Below are 16,611 nucleotides of genomic sequence, written 5' to 3'. Positions count from 1 at the left end.
GGAAAACTCATTGGATGGAGCATCGACAGTGATATGTGTACTATGTTTGCCATAACGAAACCCAAATATCAACAAGTAAAAATGAACAAATAGATGTTTAGTTTGACACTTGGATGTGAGAGAGATGAGAGAAGAGAGATTTTAAAACAATCGGACCTCAAAGATCTATCCAACGAGGCTAGAACTCAACACCTCATAGTATAGTAGAAATTGCGATAGCCAATGTGTGTGTGTGTGTGTGTGTGTGTGTGTGAGAGAGAGAGAGAGAGAGAGAGAGAGAGAGAGAGAGAGAGACTTTGTCATAATTGCCACTATGAAAGGGAAAGAATTTTTCATAAATTGAGCCCTTTGTTTTTTTTGGGCCGCAGCAACGCGCGTGGCACATAGTAGTGTCCTTTATGAAACAACTCGACAAAGCATTAACATTTCCAAATGGCAGATCCGCTCAAGCGAGGCCTAATTCTTGCAAGCGAATAAATTATCCACCTATTATGAAGGAATTCCGTAAGATAATCCAGAAAATATTATCCAGCTATGAACAGTGGGATTGTTGGGAATTTACATCAGAAAATGAGAGACTAGAGGGATTTACAAATGTGCATGTGATTGCTAGAAGGCAGCAGCAAATTACGCCTTGCTGTTAAAAATCAGCTCTTGTAGCCTGAAAGTATAGGAGGTGAAGGATTAAGAGGATGGCATTGAGCAGGAAGGGAAGCCGAGGTGGGCGGCGATGGTGGGGGTGGTGGTCGTGGCTGTGGGAGGAGGCGGCGCGGGGAGAGCAAAGCAGCATGCGAGCTGCCATCAAAGGAGGCAAGCCTCTGGTAGGTGCCGGTGCTGTGCGGGCGACCGTGGGTGCAGACTACTCTGTAGACCATGGGGATGAGGCCCGTGCACTTCTCCATTAATGGAATGGTGATGGATGTAAGGCAGGTGATGGATGTAATTAGGGAAATGAGGGGTATAAGCAGGCAGCCCAGTAGGGTAATGTGAGAGGCAGCAGACTTGAAGGTGAAGACCAGCTCTAGAGACGAGCACAGCAAGACCTTGGCGCCTGGCCTGCTTATATATGGTAGAGCAAACAGCCCCCTGTTTGAATAATCCACGCCGCAGCCCCATCTTTTGCCCCTTTTTGACTTGCTCCTTCGTTTTGAGCCCCCCTCATAAGCTTGTCAATTTTGTGACCTTTACAGCACCTAGGGCATCAACCAGCAGTGATGTCAACATTATTCATCCATTACCTCCACGCAAGCAAAACAAACACAAACCGTTATAACCCATGTTTCCCCATGTCAATCCACTTTCCCAACCTTCTTTTGCCTCCTACAACTCCAAGTTCCCACCACAGCCTAAAAAAAACCATCTTATTTAGAAACTTTCATACCTACACACTGCGAAATAGTAGAGGTAAACTGACTAAATTTGAAGGCTTTTACACAAAAATTCTCTAAATTTTGCAGGTTCTCTCACCTACAACTTTAAAATTGCAAATCATCATCGTCTTTACCGAACAGTCGACAAAGGACCAATCCGCTTCAAAGCTTGATAGTATTTCAAGAAGATCTTAAAAGTTGACAAGTTTAGCGGGACCAGCTTTCGTACTTGGCAAACAAAGGTTAAAACGGTTATCTTATGTGAAAGAATTTATGTGGTGTTGTAAAGCCTATCGGAATAGATGAGGCCACAGTTTCTGTTGCTATCACGCTAGCTATGCTTGCAAAATCTACTTAACATAATATGGCGGAGAGGAGTCTGCTTTACATGTGGCCCAAGCTACGAGATTCCAAAAGAGGGAGAGAGAAAGAGAGAGAGGCCGTTGAAGGCGTGCGGCCCGTACTAGTAACAACATAAAGACAAGCAAACCTTGGATATTACCTTAGCTGCTTTCAAAAATTATTTAAAGATGATGTTCAGTTTGCGTCTGCTGCATGAACGATGTTGGAGAGAATGTTTTGTTCAATAGCAAAGTATTCAAAGGCGAGTGTCAAAATTGTTATGTATGCTAATGAAACTATTTCGAGTTTCATAAATCGATTGAAACGCTTAAAGCTTAAAGATGTAGCTACTACAAGTTCAAGCTCCTATTCACGATGAGGATCTTATTGCTATTTTGTTAAAGAGTTTGCCTGCTTTTTTGTTTTGCCATACTCACAAATGTGAGTGGAGAGCAATTATGCTAGCTTGAAAAGCCTATACAATCGCCCTCAAGCACAACATGTGCCTTGAGAAGTCAACAATTCCATAGGGTATGAGCCCAACCCCAACTTCTCTACCTACTGCCCTTCTTTTAGCTCCTACAACATGGATGAGCTCGGTGTTCAGACGCACTATATCATCAAATTGCGCCACCACCAGTTTTGCCTCAAAAATCAGAAGGTTCCTTGATTTCTAGACTTGATTAAGGTAACAAAATTTGGTGATTTGAGTGCACACCAGAACGGCCTAGTTATGATAGCCTCGCCCTCCCAATCAAGTCATCAGTAAAAAAAAGGTGACCTTCTAGATCTTCCGTACCCATTTGCATACTTTGACGGCCAATCCACGCGAGGTGAGGGCACTTGCTAAACAAAATGTAGAGGGTCCTCAGAAGTCAACCTGCCACCAGAGCAAGTGCCAGTGCTGATCCCTCTTGCACGAACCTTAATCCCAGTTGGCATGGCTCACCACAGCACCTTCCAGATAATACTTCATGTAATCCATTATCCCACCATTTATCTCCCATATGGCATTAACGCTTCTTTGCCATCGCTCTTTCGACCAATTTTACAATTTTTCTTCCATATATTGTGAGTAGGGCAAACCAGTTTGCTTTGTAAGCTACATCACAATATGTATCATGGGTCTTGGGGAGTGAATACACTCTATTTTTTGGCCAATGCCACGCTTTCCAGTTTGACTCCCCCACGAAGATGGGTGACGATGACACTGACAATACTTCCAAGAGTCTACTGATTAGAAGTCTTTCGTAAATGCCCAAATTATGTTGCTGCTCTAAAAATCCCAGGTCGTTCTAGCAGAGGTTTGTGTCATCCCAGGCGTGAGACAGTTTAGAAACTCTGACCTGGCGGGCAACTTCCCTCCGAAAAGGATTGAAAGAACCCCTTCCAAGATTAGAAAGCCAAGGGGACCATAGGCGAGAGGGACCCTTGAAATATCTGAACTTCTCCCCCCATTCTAGGGTTAAGGCCGCTTTGTTACACTTTTGTGTCAACTCCCTTGTACTGCCTCCAAGATTAAGGAACGTCCAGAGAGGTTCTAGAATCTTGTCGTGCAATGTGGCCTCCTTCCAGTTTCCCCCTTTCGAGTTAAGCTCTGCTTTGCTTATCATATCCTAGGCCCTGATGACCCATTCTTGCTTTTTCTCTGACAACCAGACAACCAGCTAGGCACACAAGGCGTCTGCATGTATCATTGGGTCCAAGATCCCAATGTTGTCCCCTTTCTTTGGTCTTGCTAACCATTCCCATTTTACTCATTGACAAGGGGTCATGGTCTTAGTGCTACTCTTCCACAAGAATCTTTTAATAGGCTTCATAAACTCTTTGTAATTGGATTTTCTCAGTTTAAGGAGTGGCAACACGAAAGAACTGTAAGGGATTATGAAAGCATTGATGACAATGGAAGGTCGTCATGAAAGTGCATCGTCCACTTGATTGTGCTTACCAGCTATGTGAGCAATATGGAAATTAAATTGCAAAAGAAATTTTCCCACCTCATTTGTTTGTCGGAAAGCTTGGTTTGCGTCATGAAATACTTGAGACTTTGGTGGTCGGTTCGTAGAATAAATGGAGTCCCCAATAGCTAGTGCTTCCATGTGTCTAGGGCATGTATAACAGCTAAAAGCTCTTTCTCATAATTGCCCAAGACTTGTTCATCCGTATTGAGCCTTCGGCTCTCATATGCTATGGCATGCTCTTCTTGAAGCAAAACAGCTCCAAGGAAATCACCACAAGCATCACATTGTTATACATCAAATGTCTTTGAGAGATCTGGAAGCATGAGGACTGGTTGGGAGGTAAGCTTCTCCTTGAGCTTATCAAAAGCATTCTTCTCTTTAGCAGTCCATACATACTTAACATTCTTCGTCATGTAGTGGTCCTGCTATTTGAGATAATTTTGCTATGAAGCGTCTATAGTATGCGCACATACCAATAAAGCTTCTTAGCTCATGTAGATTCCTTAGATTAGGCCGTGCTTTTATTACCTCTAACTTTGATGGATCCATATGGATGCCATCTTGAGAGATAATATGACCTAAATATTTAATCTCTTGAAGGAAAAATTCACTATTCTTTTGGTTGAGAAAAAGCTTATTCTCCCTCAATGCTTGAAAAATCACTTGGAGATGTTGCTGATGTTTCTCCAAAGACTTGGAGTAGATGATGATATCATCAAAGAACACTCCAGTGAATTTACGATAAGGTCTAAGAAATTTCTCCATTAGATAATTGAACGTAGCTGGTGCATTAGTCAAGCCAAAAGGCATGACAAGATATTTATAAAGACCAAACGTTGTGCGAAACGTTGTCTTTAGGATATCTTCATCCACTATCCTTATTTGATGATAGCCACTTTTAATATCAATCCTACTGAAGTAGGTAGATCCTTGTAGCTTATCAAACAGATCTTCTACTCAAGGCACAAGAAATTTGTTTTTAATAGTGATATGGTTTAGTGCTCGATAGTCCACACACATACGGTATGTACCATCTTTCTTTTGCACTAAAAGGACTAGAGAACAAAAGGGAGAGAAACTAGGCCTCACCAGCCCTTTGTCTACCAATTCCTGTACTTGCCTCATGATCTTCTCTTGTTGAGCTTGTGAGACTCGATAAGGAGGCTTGTTAGGCAGTCAGCTTCCCTGAAGGAGCTCAATGTGATGGTCATCATTCCCTCGTTTTGGAGGTAAGTCCATAGGGATATCATCGATGAACACATCTTGGAATGCTTTTAGAAAATTAGACAAGCCTAACTCTTCTTGATTCCTACCATTTACATTTGGAGAAACATTAGAATCTTTTAGAGACTCTTTGACAAAAATCATGAACGCACAAACTGAGATCTTCATTGATTTATCAAAAGCAGGAGGATTTACAAGTGGAATAGTGTGATCACGCTCACTAGCATCTATATACATTCTTTCCCCTGTAGGTGAAGTAGATTCTCCCTTCAGGGACCTTCATATTGGCAGCCATGCGATTAAACTATGACGCCCCTAGGATAGCATCCTCATGTTGGAGAGGAGAAATGAAAAAGTCTTCTTTGTCGACATAGCTTTGGAAATGAAGACTCAACTTCCCAATCACATACCCTTGACCTTATTTGGTAGGTCTATAATTGAAGATATTGTTGAGAGCATGATATAAGTGAATAATACAACTAAGAAAATCAAATATTGAAGGGTCTAAAAAAATATGTACATGTCAAATATAAATAATATAGGTGGAAAAAATATAAAGGGGTCAAAATAAATCTCTCTCATTATAAGTCTACCATAAAAAGATGAATATTTTTGGTGGTCTAATTTATGAGAGTAATAGAGAATAGATGTAGGAAGGAAAAAATCACAATAGTGAAAAAATATACACATAAATAGAACTAGTTTTTTTGGATTTTTGTTGAGATGGAGTTACACCCAAAATAAGAGAAGCTTGCATGAAATTATTTTTATATGGAATAAAGAGTATGCAAAATGGTAAGAAAAAATATGGTAATGGTGAGTCAATGTACATAGCATAAATAACACACCATAAGTAGAAATATTTAAATAAATACCAAAATAATTATGAAAAATCTTTTTATTTAGGCCCTATATACAATGAAATATTTTCACACAAATGGGCCATAATATACTTATAATTTTTATTTTTGTTTTATTTTTTGGCTCAACTAGCCCAGGGACTAGCTAATTAAGGGTTTTTAAGAAAATATAGGGAAAGTCCCCTAACTCACACATGCCTATGTACAGTGAAATGGTAGGGATAACACTACAAGAGGCTATTCATATTAGCGACGCTCACACAGCGACGCTCAAAAAAAAAAATCCCGGCGTCGCTATGAGCGTCGCAAATTTACTTGTAAATTTGCGACGCTCATAGCGACGCCGGCTGGGCTAAAAAAAATAACAGAGAGCGCCTAAAAACTCAGATCTCTTTTTTGAGTTTTTCGACTCCCTCAAGCAAGGAGCAGGTAATGCTCTCCCTCTCTCTCTCTCTCTCTTTCTTCTCCACACACACACACACACACACACACACACACACACGAGGAGAGGAAGGAGAGCCAGGTATGCTCCTTCCCTCTCCTCACTCTCATGTTCCCTTCCCCTCTTTCTCTCTCCCTCTCTCTCTCTCTCTCACACACACACACACACATAGTGTTTTTGAGAGAGAGAGAGAGAGAGAGAGAGAGAGAGAGAGAGAGAGAGAGAGAGAGAGAGAGAGAGAGAGAGAGAGAGAGAGAGAGAGAGAGAGAGAGAAAGAAAGAGTACAAACATAAACAAAGAATGCACACACACATTGAGAGAGGAAAAGAGAGAGAGAGCATGCATAAACAAAAAAACGCACACATTGAGAGAGGAAAAGAGAGAGAGAACATGCATAAACAAAAAACGCACACATTGAGAGAGGAAAAGAGAGAGAAAACATGCATAAACAAAAAAACGCACACACATTGAGAGAGAAAGAGAGAGAAACTAATTTAACGTCATAGGAAACTAATTAAAATTAAAAGACCTAAAGATCTAGCCGACGAGGAGTTGAACTCAAGACCTATTATTCAAGAGGGAAATGGCATAACCAATCTATCATACTTGGCATGGGTGATAGAAAGGTTATACCATTTATCTCTTTTTATTGGCACACACATCCACACACGCGCACACACACAAGAAGAAGTTAAATTAGATTAGATTTAGGTTTATTTTTAGTTAGATTTACGTTTATTTATGCTAGATTTAGATTTACGTTATATTAGATTAGATTTAGGTCTCCATGGACTGCGATGCCTGCATGAAGCGGGTGAAGAAAGCCCTCAATGGAATATAGGGTATTGCTGCCTTCACTCATGGTGGGCTCCGTCGATCCAAAAGTACTGGTGAAATGTCTTCAGAAGATAGGGAAGAAGGTGGATCTTCAGGGCGGCAAGAGTCACTACATCCCCGACAATGACCATCTAGACAACCTCTAGTCATTCAACAGCAACTTCAAAGTTAGTAACAAGAGCAAGAACGGTCCAAAGGGCCAATTGCTGTCGTCAGATGTGGATGGAGATGAGGCAGCGTCACCGCCAGAAGTTAACTCTTACATCTTTAGTGATGAGAATGCCAACTCTTGCCGAGTTATGTGAAAAATTATGTGTTAAATCAGTTTTAAGGTTCTTATAATCCCTGTTAGTTTAGTTCTTTGTTTTTAATATAACATAATTTACGTTAGATTTAGATTTATGTTATATTAGATTAGACTTAGGTTTATTTAGGTTTACCCACACACACACACACAAGAAGAAGAGAGTTTTAACCTCGTAGGAAACTATCCCAAAAGACGTTAAAGATTAGGTTAGATGTAGACTTACGTTAAATTAGATTTAGGTTTATTTTTAGTTAGATTTACGTTTATTTAGATTTACGCTTATTTACGTTAGATCAAGTCCACGCAAGAATTACTTACGGTTTAGGGTTTAGAGTTAGACGAACAGTGAAAAGATCTACTGTGAAAAGATGTTAAGATGTTGTGAAGTGCTACGGCTAGAGAAGAGGCAAAGGGGTTTTGTCCACTACATGCAGTATCATGTAGATGTGGGTCTGTAGATTTCTTGTACCCACAAATATAGGTATTGACCAATAAAGACGAGATTATAACCCGGTGGTTCTGATCTCCGTGCACCTCTAGACCGAGGTGTACGGGGATTGGACATGACTAGAGAATGTGAGGTAGAGAGAGAGAGAGAGAGAGAGAGAGAGAGAGAGAGAGAGAGAGAGAGAGAGAGAGAGAGAGAGACGAAGAATGCCAATAGAATATTAAATTTGTTGTCCAGGTTATAAGATTTTTATCCTCATTATGAGTAGTGACGAGGATGTGGGACCGTCCAACCGAAACACCTATCTCTCAACGAGGGTCTTATGTCCTTGTAATCAATGCAAGCATGCTGTGCGACGGACAAGACGTGTTTCTTTGCAGCACGTTCGCGAATTTGGCGAGTTCGATCCATCTATTATAGATCGAGTTGCTGCCAATTATAACTCGTCGGACTCTGACGCTGGCCAACAAGCAGCAATCTTGCAACCCAATAGACGTGTTCGCAGGCGCTTTGGTCAAGCAGCATATGTGAGGCCACAAGATGTAGCCTCTGACAGCTCGGGGGATGATCATGCAGAGCACATTCCCAACGAGGCAATGTTTGAGCCCGAGATTGATGAAATGATCGAGACGATCATGGATTCAGAAAGGCTTATCTATGATGATATGAAAAGTGAAGCCGAAACGCCATTGTATAATGGAGCACATATGTCTAGATTGAAAGCACTCCTGGTTCTTCTCAACATACAGGCAAAGTTTGGATGGAGTGACACTAGCGTCACAGCGCTTTTCAGGTGATCTATTACAATTAGTTTACTTTAATAAAACTCTAAATGTATAATGATCTGATAGATTTTTACACGACTGTATCGTATTTTTATGTTGTGTAGATTGCTTAAAGAGCACATACTACCAGCTGACAATGTGATGCCAGATTCCCGAGATGAAGCAAGAAAGATTTTGCGAAACTTGGGGATGGATTACAATTCTATCCACGCTTGTCCTAATGACTGCATTCTTTTCAGAGGGGAATACATAGACATGGAGAAGTATCCGAAATGTGATTCCAAAAGATATCGAGTAGATCTCCACGGGACAAAAATTCCACAAAAGGTTTTGCGACATTTTCCTCTGCTTCCTCGCATCAAGCATTTCTTCGAATGTAAGTCCGTGGCCGCCCTAGCATCATGGCATGAGGAGAATAAATCTTCGGATGGTGTGCTACGAATTCCTGCAGATTGCGCAGCCTGGAAACATATAGATGGAACATGGTCGGATTTTGCCAGGGAAGCTCGAAATTTGCGCTTAGGCCCTGGCTATGGATGGCGTAAATCCATTTGGTCAAAGATCAACATCTTACAGTGTATGGCCCGTTGTCATCGTCAACTACAACATTCCCCCGTGGTTGACTACGAAGAAGGGGCACCTATGGCTAAGCTTGATTATGCCAGGGCGATATAAAGTGGAGAATATGCATGTGTATCTTGGTCCACTATTGGAAGAGCTACAACAATTGTGGATTGGCATAGAGGTGGTGGATATGAGCTGACACACAGGACAACGGAATGCTTTGATCAGAGGCATTCTAATGTGGACCATGCATGACTATCCCGGGCTAACAGAATGCTCAGGTGATCTATTGACACTCCTCACTCAGACACTGTAAATCTTGTTTTTTCCCATAGTTGATCTATTATCATGCGTATACATGCAGGGCTTCAAACAAGAGGATACAGAGCATGTGTCACATGTGGACCTAGACTGAATGCACATAGGGCGCCCTCACTGAAGAAGCAAATCTACGAAGGTCATCAAGCGTATCTTCCAGAGAATCATGTGTTACGCGACGGCTTTTTGGGAAGAGAGCCACCAAGGATGTCTCCACAAGCATGGTTAGAGCAGAAGGAGATGTGCGATGACGGATTGCCTCCAGGGATGAAGAGACTATCTCTATGGTACGAGTTACCATACTGGCCCCGACTCATGATCAATCACTTGCTCGATCCAATGCACATATTCAAGAATGTGGGTAATCTACTATGGGACCATCTGACCGGCAAGAAAGATACTTTGGGAGCCAGAGTTGACCTTAGAAATGTGGATCGTATGGAGCAATATTGGCCGCAAACAGCGTCTGATGGATCGATAAAACTCCCTAAAGCACCATGGATTTTCACAGGAGCCCAAGAACGCAAAGTAAAAGAGACCATTCGATCTTTGCGGACCCCCACTGGCGTAATGCACTCGCTCCGAACGTGTTTTACTAAAGAAGGAAAGCTTACCGGTTTGAAGTCACATGATTGGCATAAAATGTGTCAAGTACGTTCATAGTGGACTTTAATATCATTGCATAAAATGTGGACTTTAATATCATTGCTGCACATACTTTACAGTTTATTTTACCGGTTGCAATTGAGGGATGTTTGTCTCTCGACATCCGTAACACAATCTACAAACTTGCAAAGCTGGTGCAATGGATCTCACAAAAGGAGATCAACGTAGACTGTTGGTACGTCATAGAGGTAGCCCCTCGTGGTGCAAGGACGTATGAAGGCTACCATGTGCCAATCACAACGGCATCAATGGAGGAGATCAAAGAAGATGCTCAATCAGAAGCCGCTGCGGTGGTGCCAGACGAGCATCAAGATGCTACTACTCTATATGGGGTGCATGCAGAGGAGCTACAAAATGAAACAGAGGATATGTGTTTAAACAGAGAGCTCTATATAGATATAGGAAGTTATGCTGAGTTATGCGAGGATGAGAGAGAGATCTCTTAAAGCCACAAATATTGTATTTGAACAATTTTGCTCCGTGTTGTAAAAGCTCTAGCTCTCTAAGTACCTTCCATGGTGTATAACGCTCTTTTCTACTTGCGCGCACATCTTTTGATTGAAAATTCTGAGTTTTCGACTTGCCTCTTCTATCACTCAATTCATTGCGTCATTGTATTTATATGCGTCATTACGTCATTGTATTTAATGGTCTTTGCGTCATTGTCTACTCTATTCGTTCAATATTAAGTTTAAATATTCATGTGTTTAATGCAGGTATGGATGATGAGGAGTTTCTTTCTTCTTTGTCACCGTAGCAGAGACAGTGGTACGTGGAGCGTCATCGCTCTGGCGCATCATAGCGCGTTACTACTCCATCCGCATCTCCCTCTCTTTCGGAGCGTTCGGCGCGCTCCGAAGCTTCGGCATCGACAAGACGATCTTCACACTCGTCTAGACACCGGCGCTCGAGTGGTGGCGGTGGCGGTTGTTGTGGGGATTCCGCCGCCGATGCCTCCACACCGCCTCGTGTTCGACGAGGCTCTTTACCCTCCCCTTCTTTGCCCGCCCCCACACCAGCCACAGCATAGCCATCTACGCCAGGTTTTGCGCGGCTGACTGTTCCTAGCAGCTACACACCTCTACCTACTCCACCAGGAGCCACCCCACTCGACACTCCTCGCTTCGGGGCCCACACACCGGTGGAGACACCTGACGTCCGTACCCCCATCGACACGCCGCTAGAGACCCTTGCCGGGACACCCAGGTTCACGCGTCACCGGCCAGAGGGCTTGCCTTACTCCGTCGACTTCAGCGGCGGCATCATCATGGATGATGACGGCAAGAAGGTGATCTCGCGCATGCGTGGTCTTTGCTCTCAGCTGTTTAAACACTACATACTAAACAAATGGAGTGAAGTACCAAGTGATTTAAAAAACAGAGTCATCAGCATACTTCATGATGAGTTTCCCGTTCCAACACGGGATCAGCGCTTCAATGAAGACCTGATGAAGATTCGAATGCGCGAATACTGCAAACACAAGCGTTCCAAAGTGCAAAAAGCAATCAAGCATGGGTGGAACAGGCCAGATTGGCTGGCCAAAGAAGATTGGAAGAATGCGAAGAAAGCAGCGCGCGAGAATCCCGACAAGTGGAAGCAACAAAAGGATGCAGCCAGAGCGCGAGTAGAGGCAGGGAGCTCGCACCACTTGGGGAGCGGTGGATGGGCATCATTTGAGGCCGATTTTGTAAGTGTTTTCGCATTGCTCTTTATGTTCGATAGTTTAGGGTTTATGAGTTTTTTAATTCTAACATAATGAAATCTTTGTATGTTTTGACAGTGGTCGATGACAGGACGTGATCCCACACCATACGAGCGCGAGTACGCAGGCAGGAAGGGCTTAAACGCCCTGATGGACATTCTTAGTTCTCGCGGCGGCATGGTTAGTATTAGGGTTTACTCTTTTCTATTTTTTGTATTGTTTTATAAATGTCGTTATATGTTTATACTTACTGAAAGCTGTCTTATTGTCTTTTTTTGCAGAATCCGACAGATACGCCGCTTGGATGCGATGAGACGTCTGACTAGACGACGTCAGTTCAGCCGTAGCTAGATAGCATTAGTTTAGGGTTTCTCATAGCTTATGTATCATGAGACGGATTTTATACGTCTTTTTGAACCATGTATATTATTACATTTGTCACCGCAGTTCATTTTGCCAATCAATTATTTATGCCTATGATGTTGTACAATTGTCATTATTACATTTGCCAATCAATTCATTTTGCCTATGATGTGTACAATTGTCAATTTTACGCTTGTCAATTTTGCAAACAATGCGTCTTGTGGGTGACTATTTTGGGTCTATTATCTACCCTTGCACTTTTTTTAAAAAGTGAATCAAGTACAATATGGTTGATGGGTGGCAGGGCATTCAATGCCCTGTCACCAAAAAAAAATTCTCTCGGGCGTCGCTATAACCGTCGCTATTTATGGCTCTGGAGCGTCGCTATGAGCATCGCTATAGACTTCTGTGTAACCGTCGCTATGACCGTCGCTATATAGCGATGCATATAGCGACGCTCTCGTAGCGACGCTATTAGCGATGCCGGGGGTTATAAAAACCCAGTGTATTTCCGTCGCTAACAGCGTCACAAGAGCACACAACCTCTTGTAGTGTAACCAAAATGTTTGAGTGATTTGATAGGGTGAGGTAGCTTACTATGGCAATTATGGAAAACCGAAAAACGGCTATCACTAGCTATTGGCAGCTATTCATAGTGAGGCGGTTCGGGGAGGGCAATCAGAAGAGCGGCCTCTAAACACCCTTCGAGGCTCCCGTGCTGCTCAATTGGGGCTGGGGCAAGCAAAATCAGAGACAACAACAACCCAGAGCCAGAAACCAAACAAGAAAAGGGGCACCACCTAGTTATAGATGCGAACTAGGATGCACGTGATATCTCCTTGTACTCAAACGCACAAAGAGAGGGGAATGCAAGATAGCCACACACACCAAACACAAACATTCACCACGCCAGAGAGAGGTAAAGAGCACAAATCAACTTGAGCAACTCAGTCTTAGCCTTAAAGACTAGATGCACACAAAGCTTGATGAGAAATAGAGAGACAACACAAAAGTTGACCTTGTTGCCAATACACAAATTGTCTTAGGGTCACGGGAGCCCTCTCACCGAGCACCCTCTTACAATTTACCTTTTAGGAAAACAATTCAACAAGCCCTCAAACCACCAAGCATGAAATGGCACAACAAACTTCAAGGACAATATACCTTCAACCACCTGATGAGCCAACTTATCAAGTCAATTTGGAGAGAAGAGTCGTAGTTGCAGCATACAATTGCACCCAAAACTATGAATCTTATTTATGGACAAGAGTAGGCTACAAGTGTGGTGAAGAGTATTGTATCACTCCACTCCTCTAGATGGCATAACTAACTTCAAGCTTCTCCATGCACCTATGTGTAGTGATGGAATAGAGCACTCACAATGCACACACTCTACACAACTAGGCTTGAAGAGTAGTGTCTTATGGTTGAGAATGGTGTGGTGTAGTGTGATCATGTGATGATTTACAAGGGAGAGAAGGGCTCTATTTATAGGTTTTAGAAGCCCCGATTAGGATTAGGCCTAATCAAGTTTATTTGAAGAAATAAAAGATTATGCATATTTTAATTTTTTTTTAATGAGGGTGGGTCTCTCTTGTCCTTTGAGTCACATGGATGTGGGCTCAAGGGAAGAGAATTATTGAGGATGAAAGGAGAGAGGGATTGAGTGAATAATTTGGGAGGACCTACTCTAGTAGAGGGTGCATTTTACAATAAGGTTAGTGGTTAGTAGTTAGTAATTATCACTAACAAATATTTACAAAATCATTCACCAAATGGTGAGATATATGATAAGAAAAGTTAGAGAAGGGATGAGCTTCTAAAGAGAGGTTGAAGCTTGGAGAAGTTGACATTCACCTCTTTACAGCACCGGTAGAAGAAGAGGTCAGCATGGCGAAGTAGCGCGTGTCGATGAAGCTATGTTATTCTCAAACCTTGGAAAATTCATGATAAAGCCTTCATTTGCAGAGGTTAACCTTGGATTTTTTCTGATTTTTGGATTTTTTCTGATTTTTTTCATGATAAAGCCTTCATTTGCAGAGGTTAACCTTGTATAAGCAGGCAGCCCAGTAGGGTAATGTGAGAGGCAGCAGACTTGAAGGTGAAGACCAGCTCTAGAGACGAGCACAGCAAGACCTTGGCGCCTGGCCTGCTTATATATGGTAGAGCAAACAGCCCCCTGTTTGAATAATCCACGCCGCAGCCCCATCTTTTGCCCCTTTTTGACTTGCTCCTTCGTTTTGAGCCCCCCTCATAAGCTTGTCAATTTTGTGACCTTTACAGCACCTAGGGCATCAACTAGCAGTGATGTCAACATTATTCATCCATTACCTCCACGCAAGAAAAACAAACACAAACCGTTATAACCCATGTTTCCCCATGTCAATCCACTTTCCCAACCTTCTTTTGCCTCCTACAACTCCAAGTTCCCACCACAGCCTAAAAAAAACCATCTTATTTAGAAACTTTCATACCTACACACTGCGAAAAAGTAGAGGTAAACTGACTAAATTTGAAGGCTTTTACACAAAAATTCTCTAAATTTTGCAAGTTCTCTCACCTACAACTTTAAAATTGCAAATCATCATCGTCTTTACCGAACAGTCGACAAAGGACCAATCCGCTTCAAAGCTTGATAGTATTTCAAGAAGATCTTAAAAGTTGACAAGTTTAGCGAGACCAACTTTCGTACTTGGCAAACAAAGGTTAAAACGGTTATCTTATGTGAAAGAATTTATGTGGTGTTGTAAAGCCTATCGGAATAGATGAGGCCACAGTTTTTGTTGCTATCACGCTAGCTATGCTTGCAAAATCTACTTAACATAATATGGCGGAGAGGAGTCTGCTTTACATGTGGCCCAAGCTACGAGATTCCAAAAGAGGGAGAGAGAAAGAGAGAGAGGCCATTGAAGGCGTGCGGCCGTACTAGTAACAACATAAAGACAAGCAAACCTTGGATATTATCTTAGCTGCTTTCAAAACTTATTTAAAGATGATGTTCAGTTTGCGTCTGTTGCATGAACGATGTTGGAGACAATGTTTTGTTCAATAGCAAAGCATTCAAAGGCGAGTGTCAAAATTGTTATGTATGCTAATCAAACTATTTTGAGTTTGATAAATCGATTCAAACGCTTAAAGCTTAAAGATGTAGCTACTACAAGTTCAAGCTCCTATTCACGATGAGGATCTTATTGCTATTTTGTTAAAGAGTTTGCCTGCTTTTTCTGTTTTGCCATACTCACAAATGTGAGTGGAGAGCAATTATGTTAGCTTGAAAAGCCTATACAATCGCCCTCAAGCACAAAATGCGCCTTGAGAAGTCAACAATTCCATAGGGTATGAGCCCAACCCCAACTTCTCTACCTACTGCCCTTCTTTTAGCTCCTACAACATGGATGAGCTCGGTGTTCAGACGCACTATATCATCAAATTGCGCCACCACCAGTTTTGCCTCAAAAATCAGAAGGTTCCTTGATTTCTAGACTTGATTAAGGTAACAAAATTTGGTGATTTGAGTGCACACCATAACGGCCTAGTTATGATAGCCTCGCCCTCCCAATCAAGTCATCAGTAAAAAAGGTGACCTTCTAGATCTTTCGTACCCATTTGCATACTTTGACGGCCAATCCTCGCGAGGTGAGGGCACTTGCTAAACAAAATGTAGAGGGTCCTCAGAAGTCGCCCTGCCACCAGAGCAAGAGCCAGTGCTGATCCCTCTTGCACGAACCTTAATCCCAGTTGGCATGGCTCCCCACAGCACCTTCCAGATAATACTTCATGTAATCCATTATCCCACCATTCATCTCCCATAAGGCATTACCGCTTCTTTGCCATCGCTCTTTCGACCAATTTTACAATTTTTCTTCCATATATTGTGAGTAGGGCAAACCAGTTTGCTTTGTAAGCTACATCACAATATGTATCATGGGTCTTGGGGAGTGAATACACTCTATCTTTTTGCCAATGCCACGCTTTCCAGTTTGACTCCCCCACGAAGATGGGTGACGATGACACTGACAATACTTCCAAGAGTCTACTGATTAGAAGTCTTTCGTAAATGCCCAAATTATGTTGCTGCTCTAAAAATCCTAGGTCGTTCTAGCAAAGGTTTGTGTCATCCCAGGCGTGAGACAATTTAGAAACTCTGACCTGGCGGGCAACTTCCCTCCGAAAAGGATTTAAAGAACCCCTTCCAAGATTAGAAAGCCAAGGGGACCATAGGCGAGAGGGACCCTTGAAATATCTAAACTTCTCCCCCCATTCTAGGGTTAAGGCTGCTTTGTTACACTTTTGTGTCAACTCACTTGTATTGCCTCCAAGATTAAGGAACGTCCAAAGAGGTTCTAGAATCTTGTCGTGCAATGTGGCCTCCTTCCAGTTTCCCCCTTTCGAGTTAAGCTCTGCTTTGCTTATCATATCCTA

General features: G+C 42.4%; 1 protein-coding gene across 1 annotated transcript; it reads right to left on the bottom strand.

The window, feature by feature from the left end:
- Positions 1-314: 314 nt before the first annotated feature.
- Positions 315-1,278, bottom strand: LOC147452271 (uncharacterized). Its single transcript, XM_086519226.1, has 2 exons — positions 1,266-1,278; positions 315-1,165 (listed from the first exon to the last, which is right to left on the bottom strand). The coding sequence occupies exons 1-2, from the start codon at positions 1,276-1,278 to the stop codon at positions 648-650; spliced, it is 531 nt and encodes a 176-aa protein (XP_086375352.1). The 3' UTR covers positions 315-647.
- Positions 1,279-16,611: the final 15,333 nt, after the last annotated feature.

This window comes from Adiantum capillus-veneris, chromosome 8 (genome assembly GCF_014529385.1).
Source record: "Adiantum capillus-veneris isolate H3 chromosome 8, ASM1452938v2, whole genome shotgun sequence".
In the NCBI taxonomy this organism is placed as follows: Eukaryota; Viridiplantae; Streptophyta; class Polypodiopsida; order Polypodiales; family Pteridaceae; genus Adiantum; species Adiantum capillus-veneris.
Note: the sequence above shows the minus strand (reverse complement) of the source record. Positions and strands in the feature narration are given on the sequence as shown.